The 23,768-nt window shown below is 42.3% G+C and overlaps 1 protein-coding gene across 7 annotated transcripts in view; it reads left to right on the forward strand.

Annotated features, from left to right (window-relative positions):
* The window catches only part of SDK1 (sidekick cell adhesion molecule 1), a 388,222-nt gene that overhangs the window by 295,812 nt on the left and 68,642 nt on the right, over window positions 1-23,768 (forward strand). For all 7 annotated transcript variants that reach the window (XM_032125651.1, XM_032125653.1, XM_032125655.1 and 4 more), the window contains 6 exons: window positions 5,418-5,527; window positions 7,932-8,082; window positions 9,948-10,185; window positions 15,945-16,060; window positions 16,324-16,513; window positions 18,377-18,475. In XM_032125651.1, coding sequence (XP_031981542.1) covers window positions 5,418-5,527; window positions 7,932-8,082; window positions 9,948-10,185; window positions 15,945-16,060; window positions 16,324-16,513; window positions 18,377-18,475 — 904 coding nt within the window. The remainder of the gene's footprint in view (window positions 1-5,417; window positions 5,528-7,931; window positions 8,083-9,947; window positions 10,186-15,944; window positions 16,061-16,323; window positions 16,514-18,376; window positions 18,476-23,768) is intronic.

A 23,768-nucleotide genomic window follows, 5' to 3' on the forward strand; every position in this document is an offset into this window, starting at 1 on the left:
ATCCAAGATGCCTTGGACCTGCCCACCTTTCAAAGAGACAAAAGCTTTTGCAAAATTGTTTTTTGCTGCCAGTGACACCTCAGTCTCTATTTCTGACTTTCATGTGGTCTGTTCTCAGCTGGGATTTGTCCATGCTGGGATACAGGCTGCTGTATTTTAGCATGGGCAACCAAAATTGCTCCTTAGGACTGTGTTGGATTGAAGGGCAGTGGTTGTACAATACTGAAATGGAGGGAGGGTTTTTGTCCTTCTGGATCTTTCATTCACTGACCCATGTACAGCTTTTAATAGCACTGTTAAGTGTTTCATGCCTTGGCATTAAATTAAAAGCCACTTAAGGGGTGGTTTTGCACACTCTGATTTTAAAGCTGATGGTATTGCCAAGGGACAGGATGACATTTAGCTATAAAACATTAATCTGAAGTTGGGCAATTCATCTGTGTCCCTCCCCCTCTCTAAGGGGCAACACCTTTGTTTTGGACATCTTTGATATTCTGAGTCTTCTCTTCCATCTCTACTGGGGATTTACCTTTCACTCTCAATGTCTGACTCCTTACAGACAAAATTCAGCTGTTTTGTATTCACAAACACAACCAACCTGCCACCAACGTGTTTTTCTTCTTTGTTCCTCTATTTGGCAGAAAGCTTCCTTGGTGAGGGCAGGTCTAGAAAACGTTCCAAGTGCTCCAGTTTGGCAGAGAGCCATTTTTGAAGTCTGATACTTCATGAACAATTTGGATGAGAAACACAGCTGGGAATTCCAGCTGACGTGAAATTTTGTGCATCTGGCCTTGGTTTCTGCTTTTTGTGCCTGGGTGTAAATTCATGGGAGCCACTGTGGAACTAATTCTCAATTATGTCAATGAACATGAGAGGAGATCAAGTCTTTAAGAACTTAGTGTTGGTAGATACTAAAATATCAAGCGTTAAAAATCCCATTTCTGTGTTTCTAGTGAAGGTACATTCTGTACTTTTGAAGGGAGTTTTTTCAAAATCACTAGATTGTTTCTTTTCCATCTTTTTTATCTAGACTCAGGACTGGAGGGAACTGGATTTCCAAAACAGAGAACTACAAAAATGTACCAATGCTTTTAAAAAATACTTCTAACTTTTTTTTCCCTATTACATAGAGTATAATCTAAAGGGAAGAGGCTCAAATGTAATACAAAGATTCCACTGACACTTGTTCAGAGGGACCAGCAGTCCCCCTGCCTTGTGGCATTGACACTCACAGGTAACTTGTTCCTCCACAAAGAATTTCAGTAAATCCTTCCAGCCATCCTGTCCTCTCAGATGCAGATAGAACATAGGTTGCAGACTCTGTATTTTGGCAATTTTCAGCCAAGAATGACAATGAATCCCTGCTGGTGTTCATGTAGTTTCATGTTTGCACTCTGTTGCAATCCAGTTTCTTATTTTTCTTGTGTTGGATTTTTCCTGGGGTTTTGTCAGGAAAAATGTGCATAAATGGATCATAGAATGGTTTGGGTTGGAAGGGACCTTGAGGATCACCCAGTTTCAACCCATCCTGACTGTGCCTTGGTGGGTGCTCAGTCCACCCCATTGAGCTTATTACAGAATCTGGGATAACTTCTGCCCAGTCTGGTGTGTTTTTCTGGTGATTAACATTATTTGCAGGCAGCACAAGACCTGCAGAATGGCTGAAATTTCTGAAGAGGTGTCACATTTCCTGGAGCCATGAACGTATGGCTATTATAGAGAGTTTTGCTTAAAGCCTTCCTGCTGTTTTTAGAGACACCTTTGTATGAATGCCATGGTGAGCAGCAGCAGAGTTTCAAAGTGGTAAAACCTTTAAAGTATTATCTCTGTGTTCCCTTCTAAAGCCGTGAGTTGGGAAAGAAGTTGCAACTTTAACCATGAATTTGTGTGGTTTTGTGGGTGAAGTCAGTGACCCAGATAGGATTCATCCATTGCACCAGGTGATTCTCTGGGCGTCGTTTTCACTTCAGAGCTGGTAAATAAAGTGTCTGAAACTCTGACAGTTTTATGCCCTTGACAATCTCTAAATCAAAAATGGCTGAATCAATGTAAGGATTTAGCAAGAAAAAGAATTGCACCTGGGCTGACATCCCCTGAACTGAATTTCTCCCAAAACGATTTCAAATGTGTGAGTTATGGACCTCTAAAAAGAAAACTCTGACACATCTTGAACTATAGTAGGACACAGGGTACCTCTATAACGTACAGAAACATTGTGTTTGCCTTTCCTGCAGTTAGTACTTCATAACTGAAGTTTTGGAGGCATTGCTGCCTTACACAAATGATTTTTTCATTCCAAATTTTAATTTTTGAGGTTGTTTTATTTTTAAGTCAGAATTCTGCAGTTTTGCTCATGCAGTACATTCCATCAGAAAACGTTGAGTCATTTTATAAAATATGTAACGTTTTCCTTTTAAGAAATGGAGAAATTAATGTATGAGGAAGTAAAAGGTTCTGATATCACTATCAATATTGTTTTATACTGTCTCATTCCTGCAATAATAAAGGAATATGCCCTTTTATTGGATGTATTGCTTTGGGAGCAGCTGAGGGGTGGGAAGGAATATGTGCTAAGAAGTGATGGCTGATGGCTATTGAGCATTCTGTGAAGTGTCTTGGGGGATAGAGGTGTTTTAATTGTGACGGTCCTGGGGTCCCTGGGGGCTGTGGCTCTGTGGCACAGAGAACTGGGAAGGTGCAGAGTGTGTTCCTCGAGTTTTTATGCTGATGGTAAGAGAAAAGCAGTTGGTGCCTCATCTGCCTCCCAAAACAAAGCACCCACGAGCGTGTGTGATCTGTCAACAAACACCATCCTGCTCTGAAGTGTGCATACACTGTTATCCAAAAAAACAGCTACAAGAAAGAAGCCTTTAACTTCACTTGATGTTCTGCAGAGCAGCTCAGAGTGGGCTCTCTTGCCCCTCAAAGGACTCTTTTATCCCAACCACTGCCCGTGGTTCTTTCTGCCCCGTGGGAATCCCTTTGTACTCCGATTCTTGAAACTGATACATTTCCTCTGATCTGACATCAGAGTGTTTCAGCAAAAATAATTTCCTTTTCCTTCCAGAGCCTGAAACTTGGAATCTGCTGTAGATTTTGGGGAACTTAAAAATATAAAGTCCATCACGGAAGGTTTTCTTCTAAGGCTCACTTCTGAGAATACATACATACATACATATATATATATAAAATAAATAAATAAATGAAACTTCTTTTGAGCAACGTGGACCTAGTACAAGATCCTTAATGTTTCCACCTTTGCAGCCCACCAGAAAATGTCTCACTTGAGTCAATGTCAGCCCTGCTGGGCCATGTGGTCCTTAATGTGTATTAATGACCTGCCTGCTCTGTGCAACAATTGAAACCTCTGGGCCTACTTTTTTTTTTCCTCATTATTTTGTTAGGCAAGAAATATTTTAAAAAGCTCTTACTGCTCTTAGAATACAAAAAGACAACTTAGCCACCACTGGGGATTATTTGCAGCCTCCAGAGCACTGTGGATTGTTGCTATACAATTGCTGCAGCACTTGGAGGTGATGCTGTTAAGTGCAAGATTTGCAAAAATAAGCATTTACTATAGACTTCCCACAGTATTAATAGAAAACTCATTTAATAAAAAGTATTCTCTGTCTCCTAGACTGAAATCAACCATCTCATCCTTTCTTTGTTTGTGTAGGGCTTTTTTCTCCTTTAAATGTCTTCATCAACTCTTTGTTCTCCAGGTTCACTTTAGGGATGTTCTGTTTTACCCTGCAGACCTGCATCAACTTGTTTCCCTTCAGCTTCCATATCCATGGGCTTCACTACAATTTGTGGAGCTTGGTTAGGACTGGGAATTTTAAAAAGTCCACAACCTTCACTACCATCTATTTTATATGTTGTTTAGTGTGTGGCAGTGACCTTGATCCCCAACAAGTCTGAAATGCCCATCCAGACCTGTTCAGCCACATCCTCCAAGGAATCAGTGCTCTACTGGGAAGATCAGAGAGGATTCTTTCCACAGTGCAATGCAGAACTTATTGCTCTGGCCTAATTTTCTTTGTGTCATTTCCTCATGCACAAATATAAATATGCAGCACATCAAGTCCTGGGTGAGCAAAGAACTAAAACATCTATAAATAAATCAGGCTGCTTCTCCTGAAGGGGGGAAAAAAAAAGAAAAGAGTGAATGAAACCTAATTTTCTATTTGAAGTACTTGGGGTATGCAAGATACTTTGGGCTGTGGTGCCCATCGAGTGTTTGACAGCGTCTGTGGCCATAACTTGTACACAGAACTTGCAAGGGATCTGTTTAAAAAAGATTAAAGGAAATAGCTCTTTACACAGTGGGTTGTGAGCTTCTGGAATGTGTTGCCACAGCAGCCTGTGGGAATAGATAGTGTCAGTAGGTTAAGAAGGGATAAGGTGTCTTCGTGGATAAGTCTGACTAGACCCTGAAGGGAAGAGCTGCCCAGATACCCTGTGCCATCCTTCAGCCCCTGACTGTGGATACCAGGGCGAGGGAATTGGGCTACACTCACCCTTTGTGGCAGGGTTGGAACACCAGAGGAACGTGCTCAGTGCTAGGGAATTATTCCAGGGGCCTTGCCTGAGCTCCCCTGGGTTTCAGCACATCCAAAGTGAAGTCTGGCCATCCACCCCTTCTCTTCTCCCCTTCTCCACACTTCTCCCATGGCTCTCAGGCACAGCCCTGCCCACGGATGCTGCATCTTCCACGTCAGGCTCTGGCCTTTCTCTCATTCCCTGTTGGCTTCCTTTTAAGTCCTGATTCATCTTCATTTAATCTCCAGAAAGCTGCATGGAAAGCAATGCTCAATTCTCATCAGTGTTTAGTCCCTTCTAGCACTGCTGTGGCTGAGGGCCCATGTTGGGTAACATGTTGTGATTAATTAATACAAAGGATTGCTCATGGAAAAGTCTGGTCTGAGTGCAGAGCAGCAGATGAGGTTAAAACACTTTTGTTCTTTGACTTTGTTCTTGTTTCTCTGTCTTCATTTCCATGGCACTTTGCCTCCATTGAGACTTACTTAGTATGCATCAGTTCCTGCGAGTTATTATCAAGGCTATTTTTCATTCTCTTATATTACTACTTGATACTTTTGTATTGTGGCAGGAAGATTGAACAGGGTATTATCACTCTCATGGTGTTTTTTCTGGAGTGGATCTTATCACAGGATCGGGTGAAGTCCCATCACGTACAAGGAGACTTGGCTAACTTGGCTGGGTTTTCCTTCTTACGAATAACTAGTCATATAAAAATTAGTATTAACTGGAAAATGTTTAAAAGCGCTTGTGCTTCCATTGCTGTGATGCCACAATGACACACATCATAAAAGAGGTTACATATATTTATTTATATGTATATTTACATAATTTATAATCTACTTTGTATTCCTTCTTACCTTCCCCTTGTACAGGTTGGTGTGCTGGGTGATGAAGAAGAATGGGTGACTCTTCATGAGGTGGAGAATGAACCTGATGCTCAGATGCTGGAGGTACCAAACCTCACTCCGTACACTCATTACAGGTAAGAACAGCAGGTAATCAGCTGCAACATGGGGAAAAAAAATGAGTAAATAGCAGCATGGAACAGCTTTCCTAATCAGAGACATCTGGCCGGGTTTTATAATCTGAACTAAAGGGGAAAGTTTTGCTGTTTTTATAGGTTATACTTAAAATTACTAATCTGATATTGTTAATTGTAATTTACATACAATCCAGTTGATAACATTTAGAAGGAAATTCAAGTGCCCAGTGAGATGCTTTTACAAGTAACTGCTATCCAGTGATTTCCCTCCCTGAAGGGAGCACCAGTGGAACATCAGCCAGTGACAAATCAATTGTAGCTAAACTGGTACAAACCTGTAATTACATATTTGCATCAGTTTAAACATCACTTTATTGATTTAACTTAATTTGGTAACATCAGTTAGATGAAACCTTTGTTTATAAGAATTTACTAAGTTAAGCTTAATAGATAAAAGCAATGCCTAAACTGATTGAGGTGACTCTGCATTGTGGGTGCACCCCAGTTAAACAAGATTGATTTTTAAATCAATCCAATCCAAGCAATGCCGTGCTATAGACAAGACTGGAGAATGTGAGGTACTCAACCCTAATGAAAAATACTTTCATGATCCAGCTTGCTAATGTAGAGGCTGGTGAAAAGGAGATCCAGTGGCAAGTGTTAAATCAGCCCTCTAGAAACTTATCCATTTTGTGCTGGCTGAAGGGGCTATTAACTAACCCATGTGCCGTTGTAAGCCAGGAGTAGGTGCAACCAAGGAGAGCTCACGTAATTTACAACTGACTCAGTGCTGGCACGTTAATTTTCTCCCTTGGTCACAAATGTAGGAACATACCGAATTTCTCACTAACTCTCCACCCAAGTGTTTTAAACCTCATCTTCCAGAGCTAAACGTTTTACTAAAAGGTCTTTGAAAATTTTTGGTTGGAGATTTCTGGTCCAGAGGTTTAGGGAAATTATCTTCAGGTTAAGAGGATTTTGCTCTCCTCATAAAAGGGGGATCCTTAAAGGCAGGAGTGGGCAGGAAAGTGCAGGTTGTACCACAGTTCAAGGTTCACTGTCCATGAAGAATAAGGAAAACTTGCACACCCAGACAGGCCCATGGAGAAACATCTTTGGCATAGCAAGTAATGAATATGAGAAATTTGGGGGATTGTTTTTTGCCGGTTGTCAAACTTTTTGGTTTATTTTATTCTTGCAGCTCATTTCTCTCTTGTATTTATTAAATTCTGGAATGATCCCAGTTATGTTGAGATCTTTCACACATCTGGTTCCCCTTTGATTTTTTTTCATTTTAAGGCAGCTCCTCGAACTTTGCCTACTTTTTTCTCTCCTGTACACACTTTTAGGAGTTTTTTTGGTTTTGCTTCAGTGTTGAGCAATTTTATACAAATTTTTGAAACCTAGAAAGCTGTTGCCAAATGGATTTGTTGTCCCCTGATCAGCTTCAGTCTTTGCTCACTGATGAAATGCACCATGAGAGCTGATTATGAGAGCAGATCTTTACAGGCCGTTCTTCTTTCCTATATTTTGGGCCAGTGTTTGAGAGTGAAATCAGGACAGTATTTGTTTAATGTGTTTCCTTCAGGGCACTTTGGAGGGAGATCAGAGCAGGTAAATAAACACTGCTGTGTTGACTGGCTCATCCTTTTCCCAGGCTCAGTCATTAGGTCCAAAAATTAAGTGTTTAATATGAGCAGGTCACGTATTTATGTGCAAGTGCTGGGTGCTTCCAATTGCTTGTGATGGCTGAGAGAATCTGAAATGTACAGCACATCTTAATTATGTGGTTCTTCTTGTAAAAAAAGATGTCCCTAAATCTTCTGTGACCCAATAAGGATTTCTATTGTAGAAGAGATGGTTTCAAGCAGACAGGGTATTTTTTAAAGATGCATATCCATATTAAATAACTTAATCATTCTTGTGCAGGAAGGCTGAAAATGCAGCACACGGATAAATCAGCCTCTTTCAACGAGTAATTGAGGGGAAATGTTATCACCAGTATATTTTTTATATTGACAGGGAATGAGACTATCCCAAGTTTGATATTTTAATACCTTTCTGAATGTATTGTATAAGCATCACCAGAGAAAATCACTTACTGCCAGCATAAGCTCATCAGGCTTGGTATAATTAACATAAATTTCTCACACAAATACCTAAGTTTCTAATAGACCCTAAGCTAATCTCATTTTCATTTTTTAAATACCTGAGAGGATCTGAAAGCAGTTACCATCAAGCATTCAGCAGCGAATACAAAGGGGACCTGTGTGCAGCGACCTTCGCGGAACGTTTAAAAAGCCCCTAATTTGTATTTTTCCACCCCTCCTCCCTCTCTGGAGAAGCGAGGGAGCGTTGCGAGCCCTGACAGCGGCACTCGCTGCCTCTTTCCCCCCTGCTCCAGGTTCCGGATGCGGCAGGTGAACGTGGTGGGCCCCAGCCCACTGAGCCAACCCTCGCGGGTCATCCAGACCCTGCAGGCCCCGCCGGACGTGGCCCCCGGCAGCGTGACCGTGCGCACGGCCAGCGAGACCAGCCTGTGGCTGCGATGGGTGGTGAGCAGCTCGAGGGATGTGGGGATGGAGGGGAGCTGGGGATGGGGATGGGGCTGCACCCCAAGGGCCAGGCCAGCCCTCCCAAAGTGCCTCGTCCTCCTCGCGCTCAGCGCCAAGGAGTAACAGCCAAATTGTTTCCTTTTCCAGAGTAGATGGAAATCTGAGCCTTGCCTTAAGTGCCTTATTAATCAAATAAATTGCCTACTGCCACTTCATCAGGGGAATGTGCCTGTGTGTAAAAGCTTGGCTTTGAGGAGCTCCAGGATCACAGTCTGGGTCAACATGTGGGGCAGGAAAGGAGCGCTCGAGCCAATTTGCTGCTTTCTGGGGCTCAGTTGTTTGCTTGGTATAAAAAGGTCCCCAGAAGGTGCATCCCGGCCATGGGCAGCACCGAGTGGTTCTCAGAGCAGTGGTGCAGCAGCAGCAAGGCTGGGACTCCTGTGGGAAAATTGCATTTAGCTGAAATGGTGTGGAATTATGCACTAAAATGCAGAGATAAATGATTAATTGTGAAGATGCGGCAATTGCTGACATCGCTGTGCCCCTTCGCCTGTCTCAGTTACCTGCAGAGTTGCCACGTTGGGATTTACTTGGCAATTAACCTGCTCCAGAATGGTTTTTCTTCACCCCTGTTAGGCAGAATTTTCCACTGGGGTTACTGTGGTATGAAGTTGATGAAGCACAGGTTTGCTTTTGCCCAAATGTTAGCTTTTCCATGCATAAACTCATTATGGCTGGAAGTCAAAATCAGGCTGGGAACAAGAGAGTGTTTCTCCTGTTGGAAAGGAATAATTCCAGTTTCTCAACAGGACACTGCACTTAGTTCTGAGCCTTGCCAGACTAAAACATGAAGCTTGAAGGTATCACCTCACTACCCACAGAAGAGCTGTTGCAGTTCCTTTGATGGGCCCCACAGAACTCTCTCATGGCTTTTCTGTGGGAATATCATGCCCACATTGGTACTGGCTCCAGACCTACATATCTTCCATCAAAATTAACTCCAGGTTGTTTTAAGAGCCTTTAAAACATTAAGATTGTGGTGCCTAGAAGCCTGTTCTTCTTGAGTCAAACTGTGCAGGGTTCAGGAGGAGCAACAGCCACCACTAAAAATGACCTGATAAACGCTTTTCATGCTTAATAACATCAATATTTGAAAGTGTTTAATCTCTTTTATTTCAAGACCTGCAGGTGAATCTGTTTTCCCCTGAGAGCTGGGAATTCCTCCCTTCCTACAGAATGAGGGTCACGTTTCTAGCCCTGAATGCCTGCGGGGTAGAGTTTTCTAAGCTGTGAAATGTTAATGTGTATCCAGCTTTCCCAGTGAATCAGAACCGAATCTCAGCCATCCGTGGCATCATGTAGTTAGTTTTACAGCAGAAAAACTCCAAACTTCGTGAAGTAGGCTAATTATTTCATATTTTAATCTCTGAAATTGCTTGGGGAGTTAGAATACTAGAATAAATCTCTGCTGATAAATGAGTAGGCAGAGAGTCTCAAAAAAAAAGTTAAAAATGTACGATAAATGAATTTGTCACATACTTCAGCAATTTATCATTCATTTCCATAATTAATCACAAAGCTCTGAAATATATTGTATTCATATCATCTTCGTTGATACACCCACAGCAAATGGTTTGGTTTTGTGAGCAAACCTACTTAGTTCAAAATTAAGGTAAAAATCAAAAGAAAATTCCAAGCAGCACAGAAGTGTAGAGATCATGAAGCACAAACCAGAACATCAACGTCTTGATCTTTTTTTCCTTCCTGTGGCCTTACGTGGGTTCAGGCAGCCGTGGGACATGGCGTGGAAAGCCCCGGCCGTGTGTTCTGACGGGAATGTTGTGTTTTCTTGTGTCATCCACCAGCCCCTCCCCGACACGCAGTACAACGGGAACCCCGAGTCGGTGGGGTACAGGATCAGGGTGTGGCGCGTGGACCTGCCCGCCCCGGCCCTGCTGAAGGTCATCGCTGACCGCCTGGCACGGGAGTGCACGGTGGAGGAGCTGCAGGAGTGGACGGAGTACGAGCTGCAGATCCAGGCCTTCAACGCCATCGGGGCAGGGCCCTGGAGTGAGGCCGTGAGAGGCCGGACACGGGAGTCGGGTGAGTCCAAGCACCACATCTGCTGGCACAGAAAACCCAAGAGATTCACCAGGTTCTGCCCTTTTGTTCAGGTTTTAATTTTTTGGTGGGTTGTTGTTTTTTTTTTTGCTGAGCCATTAAATCTGACGTGAAATTTAAAAAAAAACAGCCTCAAGATGCACTGAAGGCAAAAAGACATTTGAAGGGTTGTTTCTTTTTTTATTCCTACCCTGCTTTCATGCACACACCTGCAGGTTTTTTATTTAAAGGAAACAAAACAACCTCTCCCCATTTCTGCCTCAGTGTGGACAAGGAGAAGCTCATATGGAGACTTTTCTGGGTGAAGTGCTCTGTCACACCTCCTCTTCCTCCCCAGTACCCCATGGCCCCTAGTCCTCCCCTTTTCCCTGTCTGCTTCTAGGCTGAGGCAGATTTTCTCACAGCTGTGGTTACCTGAAATTTCATTTCAAGCACCAAATAATTCTAAAAGGGCACAAGTCACCTTAGAGAGCTGATTACACAGAGAGAAATAAAATAATTACCTGAGCTTCTGATGGCACGTTTTCAAACCTGCCTTCCAAAATTGTGTGTACAAGGCTGTGTAGACATAACCTGCTCGGAGACCTAGAGCAGCAGGGCTGTATTGTTGAGCTGAATTGTCCAGGCAAGCAGAGACTTCAAATATCAGAAGGGAACCGTCACTCTCAGGCAACAGTAAATTACTGTTAGCTCAGGAGAACAGTGAAGGCACGTGTAGAAAAGCTGCTCTCTAGCTGTTGACTTCCCCAAAACTTATTTCCAGACCTACCCTGCCTGCACCTGGGAAATGAAAAGTTATGTTGCAAGTTAGTAACAAAGTGAGTGACATTTGTAGTTTAAAAGTTTAATAATAAATCTCTTTGTGACCTTTATTTACGCAAGGTTCAACACTGGTTTTTTTTCCTGTTATTTTTTTCCAATTTTTCTTTGTTAAAGAAGTTGTGGGATTTAATCCTGTGCATGTCTGTGCCCTGTGTACCATGCAGTGTTCCTTGGTGGGAAGCGAGACCAGGCACAGCAGGGTCTGGTCTGCTGGTTCAGATAACTCTGCTTTGAACTAGCCAGGGAGAAGGCTAAACAAAGTCATCCCTCTCCATTAAAGTGTTGCTCTTTGGGAAGGAGTAATTGCAAAGCGATTGCCAGAGGTATTTTAGAGAAGGCTTGTGCTGGAGTTAGAGATAGCATGACCCAGACAAAGCCGTTCTGTATCGGAATAAAAAGATACCGTATCCTCTTTGCTGCTCTTCAAACACTTCTTTTGAAATGTAGTAAACACTGAGATTAAGTCATTTCATAAAACCTTTGGATTACGGTGCTCTTGCTCAGCACTGAAAGATCAGAGGTTACGCGTGGATCTGGCATTTTCTCTGGCAGTATTAAGAGAAGGTTAACTTGAAACTGATTGTGGGAGGCACACAGAACCCAGGATCAAAATAACACAAAGCTGTGATCTAGGCTGTAAGGACTCATTTGGTTTTTTCCACGTGTTTTCTTTGATACTGACATCTGATTTCTTGCATAGAGCAAGTCAGGGCTCAGACTTTTGGCTGTTTCTTCTTCGATTTAGAATATACAAGATGTGCTGGCTTAGCAGCAAACTGTATGCATGAAAGCACTTCAGGGAATCTGGAATTAACCTGTATGCACAATAAAATGGGGTTAAAATGCAAATAAAAGATATTTAAAACTGGAGAGAAAGGTTAAAGCACTTCCAGGTCAGTTTTCAGAACTATTAGAAAAATTCTGGTTATCGCTTATGTTTTCAAAGCACTTCAGAAGCAGGTGTCCTAAATACTTTCTTCTGTTTTTTAGATACAGAGTTTTAGGGAAGTTGGTTTTGCTGGTGCTGGGGGTTGTAAATGTCCCTCACAGCTGGCCAGTGGTGCCTTGGCCAGGATCATGGGGTGCTTCATTGGCACAACTCCTGGTTCTATGTTTTACACCATCCAAGGGGATAAGGAGTAGAGCCCAGGCACTAAACCAGGTCATGGTATCTGATGGCAGTGCAGCCACTGAAGCCCAAAATCTTTATTGAAAATAAAGCTCTGTTTGAGCATTTGTTTGGTTTTGGTTGTGCAATCACAGCACTGATAGCTGAGCACAAATGCCAACAACAATAGTGGGGCATGTCTTTACAAGTACTCACAGGTTTCTGAAGCTCTTGAATATAAAACAAATTGAAACCAAAGAAATTACAAGAGAATAAATAATGCTGTAGGTTTTGGTAACACAGGCTTGAAAAACAGTTGGGAAATTCTATAATGAAAATCTGGGATAGGGTTGCAAGCAGCTGAAGGTGAAGTGAGATGAATTAGGATTCTTAAACAGGACAGGTTCTATCAATCCAAAATGTTTTTGTAATGTTAGAAATTAAATAGCTCATTAAATTTTACAGTGTAAAATAACTGCAGAGTAACAAGCTCAGTTTCCACTCAATAAATTGACGACGACAGTAGGTCCAATATAGAGAAAGCGAGAAAATGCAGAGACATTTGATGCATTAGAACAACCTTGGCAGGGCTGCTTCCTCTTAGACACAGACCCTCTTGCTTTCAAAAAAATTCATCTCAGATACACCTAACCCAGTGCCTTAATGGATTTTGTGCTCTTAATATTCAGCTACATGAATGTGTGCACTTGTCTTACAGGATGAGCTACTGTAGGAGCATGGTCACACATCCATGGCAAGGATCAATCTCCCAGTGCTTCGGAGGCTGACCTTCACAGAGCAGTTACTGTGCTGTGCTGAAGCATCTCTTGATAATTTGAATGTGGTCCAGTGTCACTGGGGGAATCTGTCAGTTCGTACAAGCTGACAATTTGGCCTGCAGTACCTAATTTTATAGGCAAAGTGGATGTGTGCTGCAGCTATGCTACTTTGCCGTGAACCTTGCTGGAAATTTGCACTTCTTAGCCGATGTCAGATGTACAATGTGCCACTTTAATTTTTGCTTTCAAAAAGAGTGAGGGATGTGCAGCTAAAATGAGCTGCAAAAATGCAGAAAACCGCTGCATCCCACTCTCTAGCTTTCCTAGAAAGCCAGAATACAGACTAGGTTATTAAAAGCTCCTTTTGGCCCAGTTAGAGACATAAAACAACATAATTTGCTGTATATCAGATGCGGCTGTGTCAGATGTAGAAAAAGGATGCATGATTTTAGATGCCAACGTGGATAACCTTAAAAACTTGAGCTGTTATTGAAGTTCCAGTGCAAAGTGCCAGTAACTCTGATTCCCTACGTTTGATCTTCTGAAGTGCTCCATGCTGGCAGTTTGCTGGATCAGCTCATCGTTTAGTTTCCGTGTTTCCGGTGCGTTTTGTTCAAGCTCTGGGATTTTTTTGGACACTGTTGCTTGGCTTCTGTGCTGTTCTTGCAGGTTACTAATGAGAACTGAGCTTTTTGGAGCTTATAACAAAGTCTTCAGTGCAACTGTTTAAGGAAAACAGCATTAGAGAAGGGAGCTTGCAGAGGAAAGAGGGATTATGTGACTCACTCACTAATTAGTCTCAGCAAACTATAATTTCTTTGAATCAGAGCTTCCTGAGAGAGGAGATGGGTCAGAGAAATGAAGGTTACCTTTCAATTCATTCTTAAAGGGTCGATCAAAGTCTGTTACTTGATAAAAGACTGGCAACAATAAGATCCATGAAATCACTTGCAGGTCCTGAAATCATATTAGAATAGAATTCTTGACACTGAGGTGAGAACTGAAGATTTAAAGCTCACTTAATGAACACAAGGATTTTTGCCATTCAGGCATTTGACTTAGATTCCTTTCCAGGGAGAGGGGGCATTCAGCTTGTCTGTCACTGGGAATTGAGAGGGGTCTGAGCTAATGAACCTTTAGACAGAGAATTCTCTCCCTTGTCAGCTGTCCAGTGCCCCCACCAGCAGTGTGACCATCCACACCTCAAAGCCAGGATGCCCTTGGGGCCAGCCTGGGCACAGCCTTCACCTTCCGTGAATTCAGGAGAGCTCATGGCTGCTGATCAAAGAGGAAAATAAATACTTGTAAAATAAAGTAACTTTTTCTCTCTTGAAAAGCCTCAAACCAGATAAAGTAGAAATAAATGTGGCTGGAAAGGGCTTCTTTCCTCTACACATCCGGGTTTCTTGTGACCCACCTCCACACTTTCTCTCTTCAGGAGTGATTCATGTGGGAGTAGCTCTTTGTGAAGATCTACAGATAAAGTTATGGCAGCTATCCAAAGACATTCATGGCTCCTGGCAATCTATTTTCCTTTAACATAATTATATCCTTGTGGGGGATAAATCTGGGAGAAGATTTTAAAAAAAAAAAAAAACTAAGGCACTTCAATGTTGGAGGGGAAAAAAAATTGGATTTTAGTCTGCTGTGGTGTCGTGTGCTGGTGCTCTGTTTCTCATGCCCCAGATAATTGGTATCGGAAATTGTTTCAGAAATTACTATCTCTGCCGTTAACCTTGAGTGCACAGGGGTGGGGGTGCCACCTTTTTGGGGTGGGTTTTTTCAATTTTTATTAATTCTGGTGTCATACTCATTATCTCGTTCATGTTGCTAGGAGCTTCAGGAGCTTGCCTCCAAAACAGCAGATCTTTTTTTTCACTCGGACAGCCAGGAAAGCATTCCTTTGGCAGAGATTTGGGCTGCTTTTTGTGATATATTCAGGCCCTAATCAAGTTTTACTGTCCCTAAGTGCTTGTGTAACATAACTTGGTGAATGTTCTCTTGAGGTCTGACAGGTGTATCAGGCTTTAGAAAAGATTGTACCCTTCAGATGTTGGAAATGCCGCAGGGAAAAAAGGCAAAAGGGCAGCATAAAAAGTGAACTCTTAAAAATAGCCTCACATCCTGCTTGCATAACATGACATGCCATTAAGCTTGCCTACAAAAGGCTGCAGTTGTGTGGTTCTGCAGCACTTCCAGTTTTAATGGCATGGGAAAATGCAAGTTTGCTCTTCTCTGGAGTCAGAGAAAATTACAGTGTTCCTGTGCCATCAGTTCTAACGATGTTTCCAGTTTCATAAAAGCCAATTTTGCAACATAAATGAAATGGGCATCTCTCATTGACACCATATCAATCCCTGAAAATACACCTCGTGTTAATGCATCCATCTCTAATTGATGTATTGCAAATGTTGAGCGCTATCACATCATCAAAAGGCTGCAGAGGTTAAAGAACTTCTTATTGAAGTGGGAGTGCAATCCAGGGGGGCAAATTATTGCTAGCTCTAGACAAGATGCTGTAATTTCCTTTCAGATAATATAGGAAGCCACAGGGGCATAAAACTTCTTGTTAGAACAGATCGTGCTATAAGATAAACTCATATTCAGAGAGATTTCCAGCTTTTTGGCATAGGGAATAAAAAGTATGGGAAAGAAATACTGGGAGATAGGCTTCTGGAGAAGTCCAGGAATGTTCTAATTACTGCAAATATATAGAACTTGAAATTTATTCATAGCTGTCAATATTTACTGTCTGTCTGTAGACACTGATAAGTATTAAATGTTTAGCTCTTTACAAACATTGTCATTTCTGAGATGAACTGGCAAGAAATTGTGAGGCAGGCTGAAATATAAAGATGATGAAGAATGAATACAAGATGAGAAGGGATTGTCTAAAATGTATTCCAGCCCTTTTGGGTTTGAATACTCTTCTATGGGATCCTGGAAGAATCCCAGGCAGGTAGGGAGATGGAGCAAAATGATCTGATATGTCTGACCTATTTCTGCTCTTTGGTAATGCTGTGTGGTTCCAGTTCCCTCTGCTCCTCCTGAGAATGTCTCTGCTGAAGCCGTGAGCTCAACCCAGATCCTGCTGACCTGGGCAGCAGTTCCTGAGTCTGAGCAGAATGGTCTCATCCTGGGCTACAAGGTATGCAACTGGAGTTTCATACTCATTTGATTTTTAGTGCATTACCAGGATATGATTTTGTATTGTTATATATTATTCACCTGCTGGATTTTGTTATTGTTCCTAAGTCAGCTGGAGAAGACACAGGAAGTGTCTTCTTTGGAAGGGGGTGATGGGTGAATATAATTTCATTTTATATGGAGTGACAAGGAGGAATCTCCCTCTCTTCAATCCTTGTGCACCAATCTCTTTCCTTCTGTGTCTCATCTACATTTATCCTGCAGATCCTTTACAAAGCAAAGGATTTGGACTCTGAACCCAAGAGCCAGACAGTGAGGGGGAACCACACCCAGTCCGTGCTGCTCTCTGGCCTGAGGAAATTCATCCTCTACGAGCTCCAGGTGCTGGCATTCACCCGCATTGGGGATGGGGTCCCCAGCTCCCCAGCAGTGACAGAGAGAACCAAGGATGATGGTGAGTTTATAGGTCATCAAAATAACCATCTTATTTGATCCGGACTTTTAGTGCACTTTATTTTAGTGGTGCAAGTGTAGGCAACAAATATTTGGATTTTGGGGGGGTTTTTTTTTCACCTTTGAACCCAAAGGACATTGGTTGTCCCTGGTATAACTCAGCAGTATCCCAGTGGTCATTGGTTGAGGATCTGGCAAAAGCACAGAACCAGTGTCCCCTATTTCCTCCTTCCCTGCAGCTAAAGAGGAAAAAAACTTCTAATATTGAACTCTGAAGTTTGGTGGAGATAATTTCTATTGAAGACAATTTTAGAGCCCAGTTATGAATTCCTATTGAAGTTCAATCATGCTAAAAAAAAAAAAAAGTGCTGCAATTGAAAGCAATAAACAAATCTGGGTCTGATTGGACTGATGGAAAGAGATGGAATTTGCAACTCCAGTAATCCACTCTCCTTTTTTTTTACCCCCAAAAGAATAAGACATTGACCTTGACAATGATCTCACCAGCTTCCTTTTGCAGCTGCCTCCAGCACTTTCCAGGGGGTTTCCAGTGCAGTTGGATGTGCTGAAGGAACCCAATCAAGCACTCCCTGAGCACACTGGTGTGGTGGAAGCATTCCTGCTGGTGGAATTCTACAGAATTTTGGTTCCATTCTTGAAATATTTTTTGGCTTTGCAGATGCTAAAACTGCTTTTACTTTCATTACCTTTTCAGGAATAAGTAGGTTGAGATCAATGTGAGAGGCTTCTGTTTAAGTCTCCCTCTTTCTCATCAAAATCTTTTCAAAATAATAATGAAGTAAACATTGGTTTACACAAGCAAATTCATTAAGGTAATTTGGTTTGCCTGAAAACACATTCACACTTCTGGCTTAACACAACATTTTCCATGCAGTGCAGGGAAGAAAGGAGTGGGAGCATGTGGGGTCAGGAACAGGGACAACAACTCCCTGACATTTTCTTAGCCTTTTTCTCAGCATACTCCCTGTATGGGGACCTGGCTTTTCTTTGAAAGGAAAAATAAGGAAAATTACTGTTAGCAGAACTCTGCAGGGAGAGAAAAAGCACTCAGTGAAATGTACATATCAGGCTGTAATGAGAAATACTTAAAACTGTTTGTTTTGGATAACCCCATTATAGCAGTTCCCTCCTTAAGTGCATGTTGGCAAACGAAACAAATTGTTCTTCCATCTCCATACCCCTGACATAAATATGTTGCGTCTCCTCTGGGCTCAACTTAATTAAAAGTATCACCAGGAGTAATGCAGGTGGAATTTGTGCTGAAGGGGAAAATTCATGGATGGTAATGCATGAATTAGCATCTCCTCACCTCGTGAACCTGGGCTGGTCAGTGCTGTCTGTGTTAATGCGCCTCTCACCTACCTCGGGTTCTCCTGCTCACACCTCAGTGTTTAAGATGCAGATGTAAAGTCAGGAAGCAGTTCAAAGCTGGTGCTGATGACACAGAGAGGGGATATTATCGAATTCCAACAGGTGTGAAGTGGATTAAGCTATATAATTCTCTGTAAAGGCAGCCTGGTGTCTTGCTTCGTAATGTGTTCTCAGCTACACCAGTGGTGATGCTGCAGCGAGAAAAACCCTACAGAGCTCAGAGCTCCTGGTGCAGTCAAAAACCACTGTAGGATGCTCTGGTCTGTGCTGTGTTTGGTGTCTGAGGGTGTTGGAGGCCTTTATCCATGGACAGATTCCTCAGAATAAATGTATATTATGCACACGCACAGGTGCATCCAATCATTATTGGAGAGCTACATCTTGGGCTGTAATTCTGTACAGGGTGAGCTGAGCGCTTGTGATCCCCCTGCTGTGCAGCCCTTGCTGCCATGATCTCTGTGTTCCCTTGCAGCCCCCGGGCCCCCCGTGAGGCTGGTGTTCCCCGAGGTGAGGCTGACGTCCGTGCGGATCGTTTGGCAGCCACCGGAGGAGCCCAATGGAATTATTCTGGGTAAGATGGAGCAGCAAACCCTGGGCTGGGAGTGGATGGATGGAGACCAAAGCAAGCTATGGCTGTTGGGTTTTCCTGTGCCTTGCACATAAAGCTGAAGAAAAGAAAATGTGCTGCTGTCAGCTGGGGGGCTGTGGTGAGGGGACAAGTCTGCATGGCTCCGTGGTGTGGGTTCTCCTGAGCCAGAATTAGGTGTCACTCAAGGCACTGTGACTGAATGTCATCTCTCTTCCCATCTGTATTTGGTAACCTGTTTTGACTGACTGTTGGGAAAACTGCCTGGAGACCTGGGTTTTTCCCACCTTTGCCAGACATGCCCAAAGTTTCAGTTTCACGTGTGCTTCTGTTTTATTGCTTCCTTTGGATAATATGTCTGACAAGTCATAAGGAGTTAAATCCTGTTTGACCTTTCATCAAGTGAAAGAGAAGCAGCAAGACACAACAGGAATTTGTAGAAAACCTTCCTGTTCCCATAACTCTTGGGTTGCCTTTGCAATATGGGCACCAGCCACTATTGTACTTAAAACATGAAGACTTTTACAATATAAGAATCCATTTCTGCCTCTAAAATTAACGTAGCTTGTAGTTACTAAGCAATTTTGTGTTCTCTGCTGATGCTGAACACATTTCACAGTAGTTCTGGCTGGTGAGTAAAGATTTGTGTCTCAATTCTGAGAACAGAAGCAAAAGCTTTTGTTTTTGTCTAGTACTCAGCCTGCCAGGCCTTTCTGCTTCTAATTTCACTGCCATCATTCATGCTCACGTGTATGCTTTTACCAATATTTCCTAAAGCCTTCCTTGCTGGCTGGAGGGTGCCTGCTTCAAGTGCTCCTGCAGAGGTGGTGTTGCTTTAAATACAGACCTAGTCCTGCATTAAACCTAAATCTTAAGTCAAGAACTCCAAGTGTTTGCTCAGGTGTGTAGTTTACCAAAGTGATCCTGGCATCTGAAGACACAGGAAAATCATCAAACGGCATCCAAAGGCAGACGCTGCAGGATTTTCTGAGCACGAGGAGGAGTCTGTGTGAAGCTTGGCAGTGGTGAGCTGCCAGAGATGGATCCACGCAGGGTTTCTCTGCAGCTCAAGGAAGCTTGGCTTCCAGGTTGTCTTGTGGGTTTGATTTGTTGCTTTTTTTAAGAAACTGTGTGTCCTAGAACTTGCTCTCAGCAGAGATTGAGATTTGAGTCACAGGATGTGGTTAAGGAGAGAAAAAAATCATTTGATAGGAATGATGAGAAAGCACAAAAGACATTTTGTTCCCCCAACTGTGTTCCAACTTCTCACATTGCTGCACTTTGTCGGCCTCATTTGCAGGAGTTGCTGCAAGCTCAGTGGAGTAGGAACTTTCCTTTATTTTGTCTTTGCAGAGTGCTTTGTGCAGTGCATCCCCTCCTCATCGGGTTCTTGCTCATTGCCATTATGGTGATGATAAAATCATACAAAGGCAGGGTTGGAAGGAAAGAGTGAATCTTTGGCATGTTTATCATGTACACTGTTGTTTCCAGTGTCTCTCACAGCCCATGCCCAGTAAGACATCCCAGTATACATCATACAGTCCTTGACTACACTGATGGTGTAACTAACTTGGTTTATGTCCCACTGTTCATTCCTGCCCTTTCCCACAGCACACTTCCAGGTCAGCCAGTCCTCCTTTTACAAGTACGTTAAGCTTTTTCTCTTTAAGTGTGATAATTTGCAGATGCCTTTATTGAATTTCATCTCACTGATTCCAGACCATCTCTCTTCATTACCCAGATCTCTTTAAATGACACTGGTGTCCTCTAAAGTGTGCACAGCTTGGTTTCATTTCTGGAGTTTGCAAGCAGATTGGCAATTCCATCAGCCAGGTCATTAATGAAAGTATTAAACAGGACCAGACTCATTCATGAGGTCTCATGAGAGCTTACTATGTCCTCCCAGGTTGTTAGGAAATCACTGATAACAGCGTTTTGACTTTATTTTTTTTAAGTGTTCATCTCAAAATGTGTGGTATTTTTCTTAGATTCTATTATTCAATTTGCTTTTGGTGGGACTGTGTGCAACCATATTAAAGCCTTACTCAAAGTCAATGTGGATCATATCTACTCTTCCCACCTGGCCAATTATACTGTCAAAATGGAAAACAGATTATTTGATATTTATTATTTGCTCCAATCAAACAGGTATTGGCTGCTCCTTGGCACGTTATTATCCTCGTGGATGCTTGTATATTGACTCATATTTTTTTTCCACAATCTTTCTGTGTATTGAACTTTAGTTTGATTTGTCCATAATTCCTTTAGCCTGTCTTGCCTCCTTTTAAAAGACAGTGTACTCTGTTTGCCCTTTTGTATTGTTCTGGGATGTCACCTGTCGTCCACAAGTCCTAGAAGAGAATGGCTAATTATTCAGAGATGGCTCCATCTCTGCAGGGCAAATTTTATCAGGCCTTTCTGACCTGATTACATCCAGCTTAACTAAATCTTCGTTAACCTGTTCTCTATTCCAGCCTACCTCCCTACTTACATTGTTGTCACTTTTAATTTGTGTGGAGGATCTTGTCAGCACCGACTTCTCGTTGTGTGTGAAAACAAAGCAATGGAGGAATCAGCCTTCCTTCCCTTTCTGCCTCACCTGTCTTGTGCTCATTTTTTCTTCCTGCTGGCTGACCTGTCCTCCTCCTCTCTTTCAGATTTCTAACGTATTTATGAAATCTTTCTTATTGCCTCTGCTGCTCTTCAGGTGATAACTCACTTTGCTCTTTGGCCATTCTGATTTTGTCCCTACATGCCTGTGCTGTCTATTTATACACTCCCTTGGAGCTGTGTCCTGTTTCAACTTTTTGTCCAATTCACTTTTGATTTTCAGGTCATTAGTGAGCTCTGAATGCAAACATATTGGCTTCTTAACATCTTTTGTCTGCACTGGGATAGTTGTACCATTTTTATTTGTCTCTTAAAATGGTCAGCTAACCTGGATTCCTTTTTCCCTTAGAATTCTTTGCCAGGGGGATGTTACCTGCCAGTCCCCCCCATCCACATCTTTGAAGTCCATTGTCTTTATTCAACAGTTCTCACTCTTTTATTTTTTCAATGGTAGAAATACTGAGATTCCTGGAGGAAGTAGTTAGCTGCCAAAGAGAGAAAAAGAGAGAATTGCTTATGCTGGGTTCTTCTGTGATTTTTCCTAAGAGGTGAGCTGTGCATCAAAAATAGATAAAGAAACAATGTGTAGCATTCTAAGGAAAGGTTGCAAATTTTGGGAGTTTTGTTTTTTTTTTTTCCCCGTACAGTTTTTACATCTTATTACTATAATGAACCTCCAAAACAGCACTGTAACCGCCTGGTCAAGTGCACCAAAGTGGCGTCCTTGGGAAAAATAAGTGAACGTAATTTTGTGCGCTGCCCTTCTATTCACTCACGGGGCTCAAAAGAAAAACCACTTGCTTTGCAAGAGCAACTTATATTCAGAGCCTTTGAACTAATGTTCCTGCTCTGCCTGCCTTGTTCTCTGAGTATACATGCACCTTTGCAGCTAACATTTTTGTAATCTATATAAAAATGTGTTCTAGCATTTCAGAGAGAGATTAGCAGGATGAAATACTGGCAGGCACCAAGAGGGAAAACCACTTGTTTGTTTGTTTAAATATTTTACCATGCAAGACTGCTAGATGTTTCCCTTTTTCCTCCTGGGAATGTTACGCCAACCATCTGAGGCTTCACTCTGTCTTCCTCTCTGCACTCAGTTCAGCCAGCACCCACATAGTTCCTTTAAATACTATTAAAGATAAATGAGGCATTAATGTGCATATGTGCACTTCAAGCTATGAGCTCCCCCTGAAAATGAGAGCTTAACCCACATCCTTCCAGGCCCTGGTTAGTATTCCTCACGGTATCCTCATATTTAGCATTTACCTGGAGCTTATTGCAAAAAAGTGTAAGAACTCCAGCGAGAATTAGAAGCAAAATTGGATGTAATCCATGTTTGCAAATTCCTATTTTGATCCTGGGCTGCATTTGCACACCCGCTGGCCCTAAAACAGATAAGCAGGAAAATCAACAAACTGGATTGCTGCTCCGCCGCGCGGAGCGTAACCTCACGGTATCGCTCGGCTCTCCCCGAGTTCTGTGACAAATTAATAAGTGTTTGTATCTCTGCTGCACCATGGCCTGCACCAACGGGTGCTGTCACTTCTTGAAGGGCTTTGTATGGTGATGAGCTTGAAAGCTTTTTGATATTCATGGGGTGTTGTCACCCTCCTCCTGCCTGTTTGCTTTGGGGAATCCAGCGGTTGCGTTGCGGCGACCTAACGTTTAACAGGCAGCTCGGGCTGCTGCCGTTTACTGAGTTTGGAAAGTGTGCAGCTCATGGAACTGCTTGCACTTGTGCAAAAAATGCTCAAAAAGATGTTAAAGTGAAAAATAAGCCTAGTTTTAATGAATAAATAAACTCATGAAGACTTGATCTGTCAGGGGGTTTTGTATGCTGTTTTGGCCTGGTAGTGGTAGGACTTCTAACAGCAGAAGAGGTTCGGGATCTAAAGCTATACAGGGAAAAAATTAAGAAAATAACATGAATTCTTATTGACCATCCAGCTACTTCACATTCTGTAAGATACTCCTTTCCCCAAAAAGTTTGCTCTGATCACTTTTTAAAGGTTATACTTTCATTCATAACCTTTGATTTTTTAATTTTTTTTTCCCTAAGATATCTGCAACATCTTACTGTCATAGTGTAGTAAGGAAAGGAAGCTGCTCATTCCTCCACTGCAGCAATTGCATGTTATAGCCCTTGAGCATACATTAATTTCTCTTTGAACACTTTCCATTTACCTCTATTGATTTGCCTCGTTTGATTTCACTTAACATTTCCTTTCTTCTCCTATCCCTTGTTGCTGAAATTCATCAACTTAATAATTTTATCTTTTTGATCTTGCATTAGCCCTAGTTATTATCCAAGCTGTAGTTTAAGTACTGAGTCTTCTGTGCCACTCAGAGAAAGTAAAAGTCATGCTTTTTATGGCAGTCTGTATCCTCATTGTCCCAAACTGTCCAACAGGAGATATAGGGGATCAAAATGAAGTACTGGCTGTCTTTCAGGTGGGTTGTAGGTAGCAATAAGAGCAGGCTGAGTTCAGGTGTAAAGGTTGAATATTTGCCTTGGAATCAGACCCATGGAAGTGTTGAGTTTCTTAGGAAATCTGTTAAGGTGATGGTTCTGGTTGTGTAAACTCAGGAAAACAGATATTCCCCCAGACTTTCAGCCAACACAGCAGATGTGGGACAGGACAGTGAGAGCTGGTGCTGTTTTTCA

This window comes from Corvus moneduloides, chromosome 16 (genome assembly GCF_009650955.1).
Source record: "Corvus moneduloides isolate bCorMon1 chromosome 16, bCorMon1.pri, whole genome shotgun sequence".
Taxonomy (NCBI): Eukaryota; Metazoa; Chordata; class Aves; order Passeriformes; family Corvidae; genus Corvus; species Corvus moneduloides.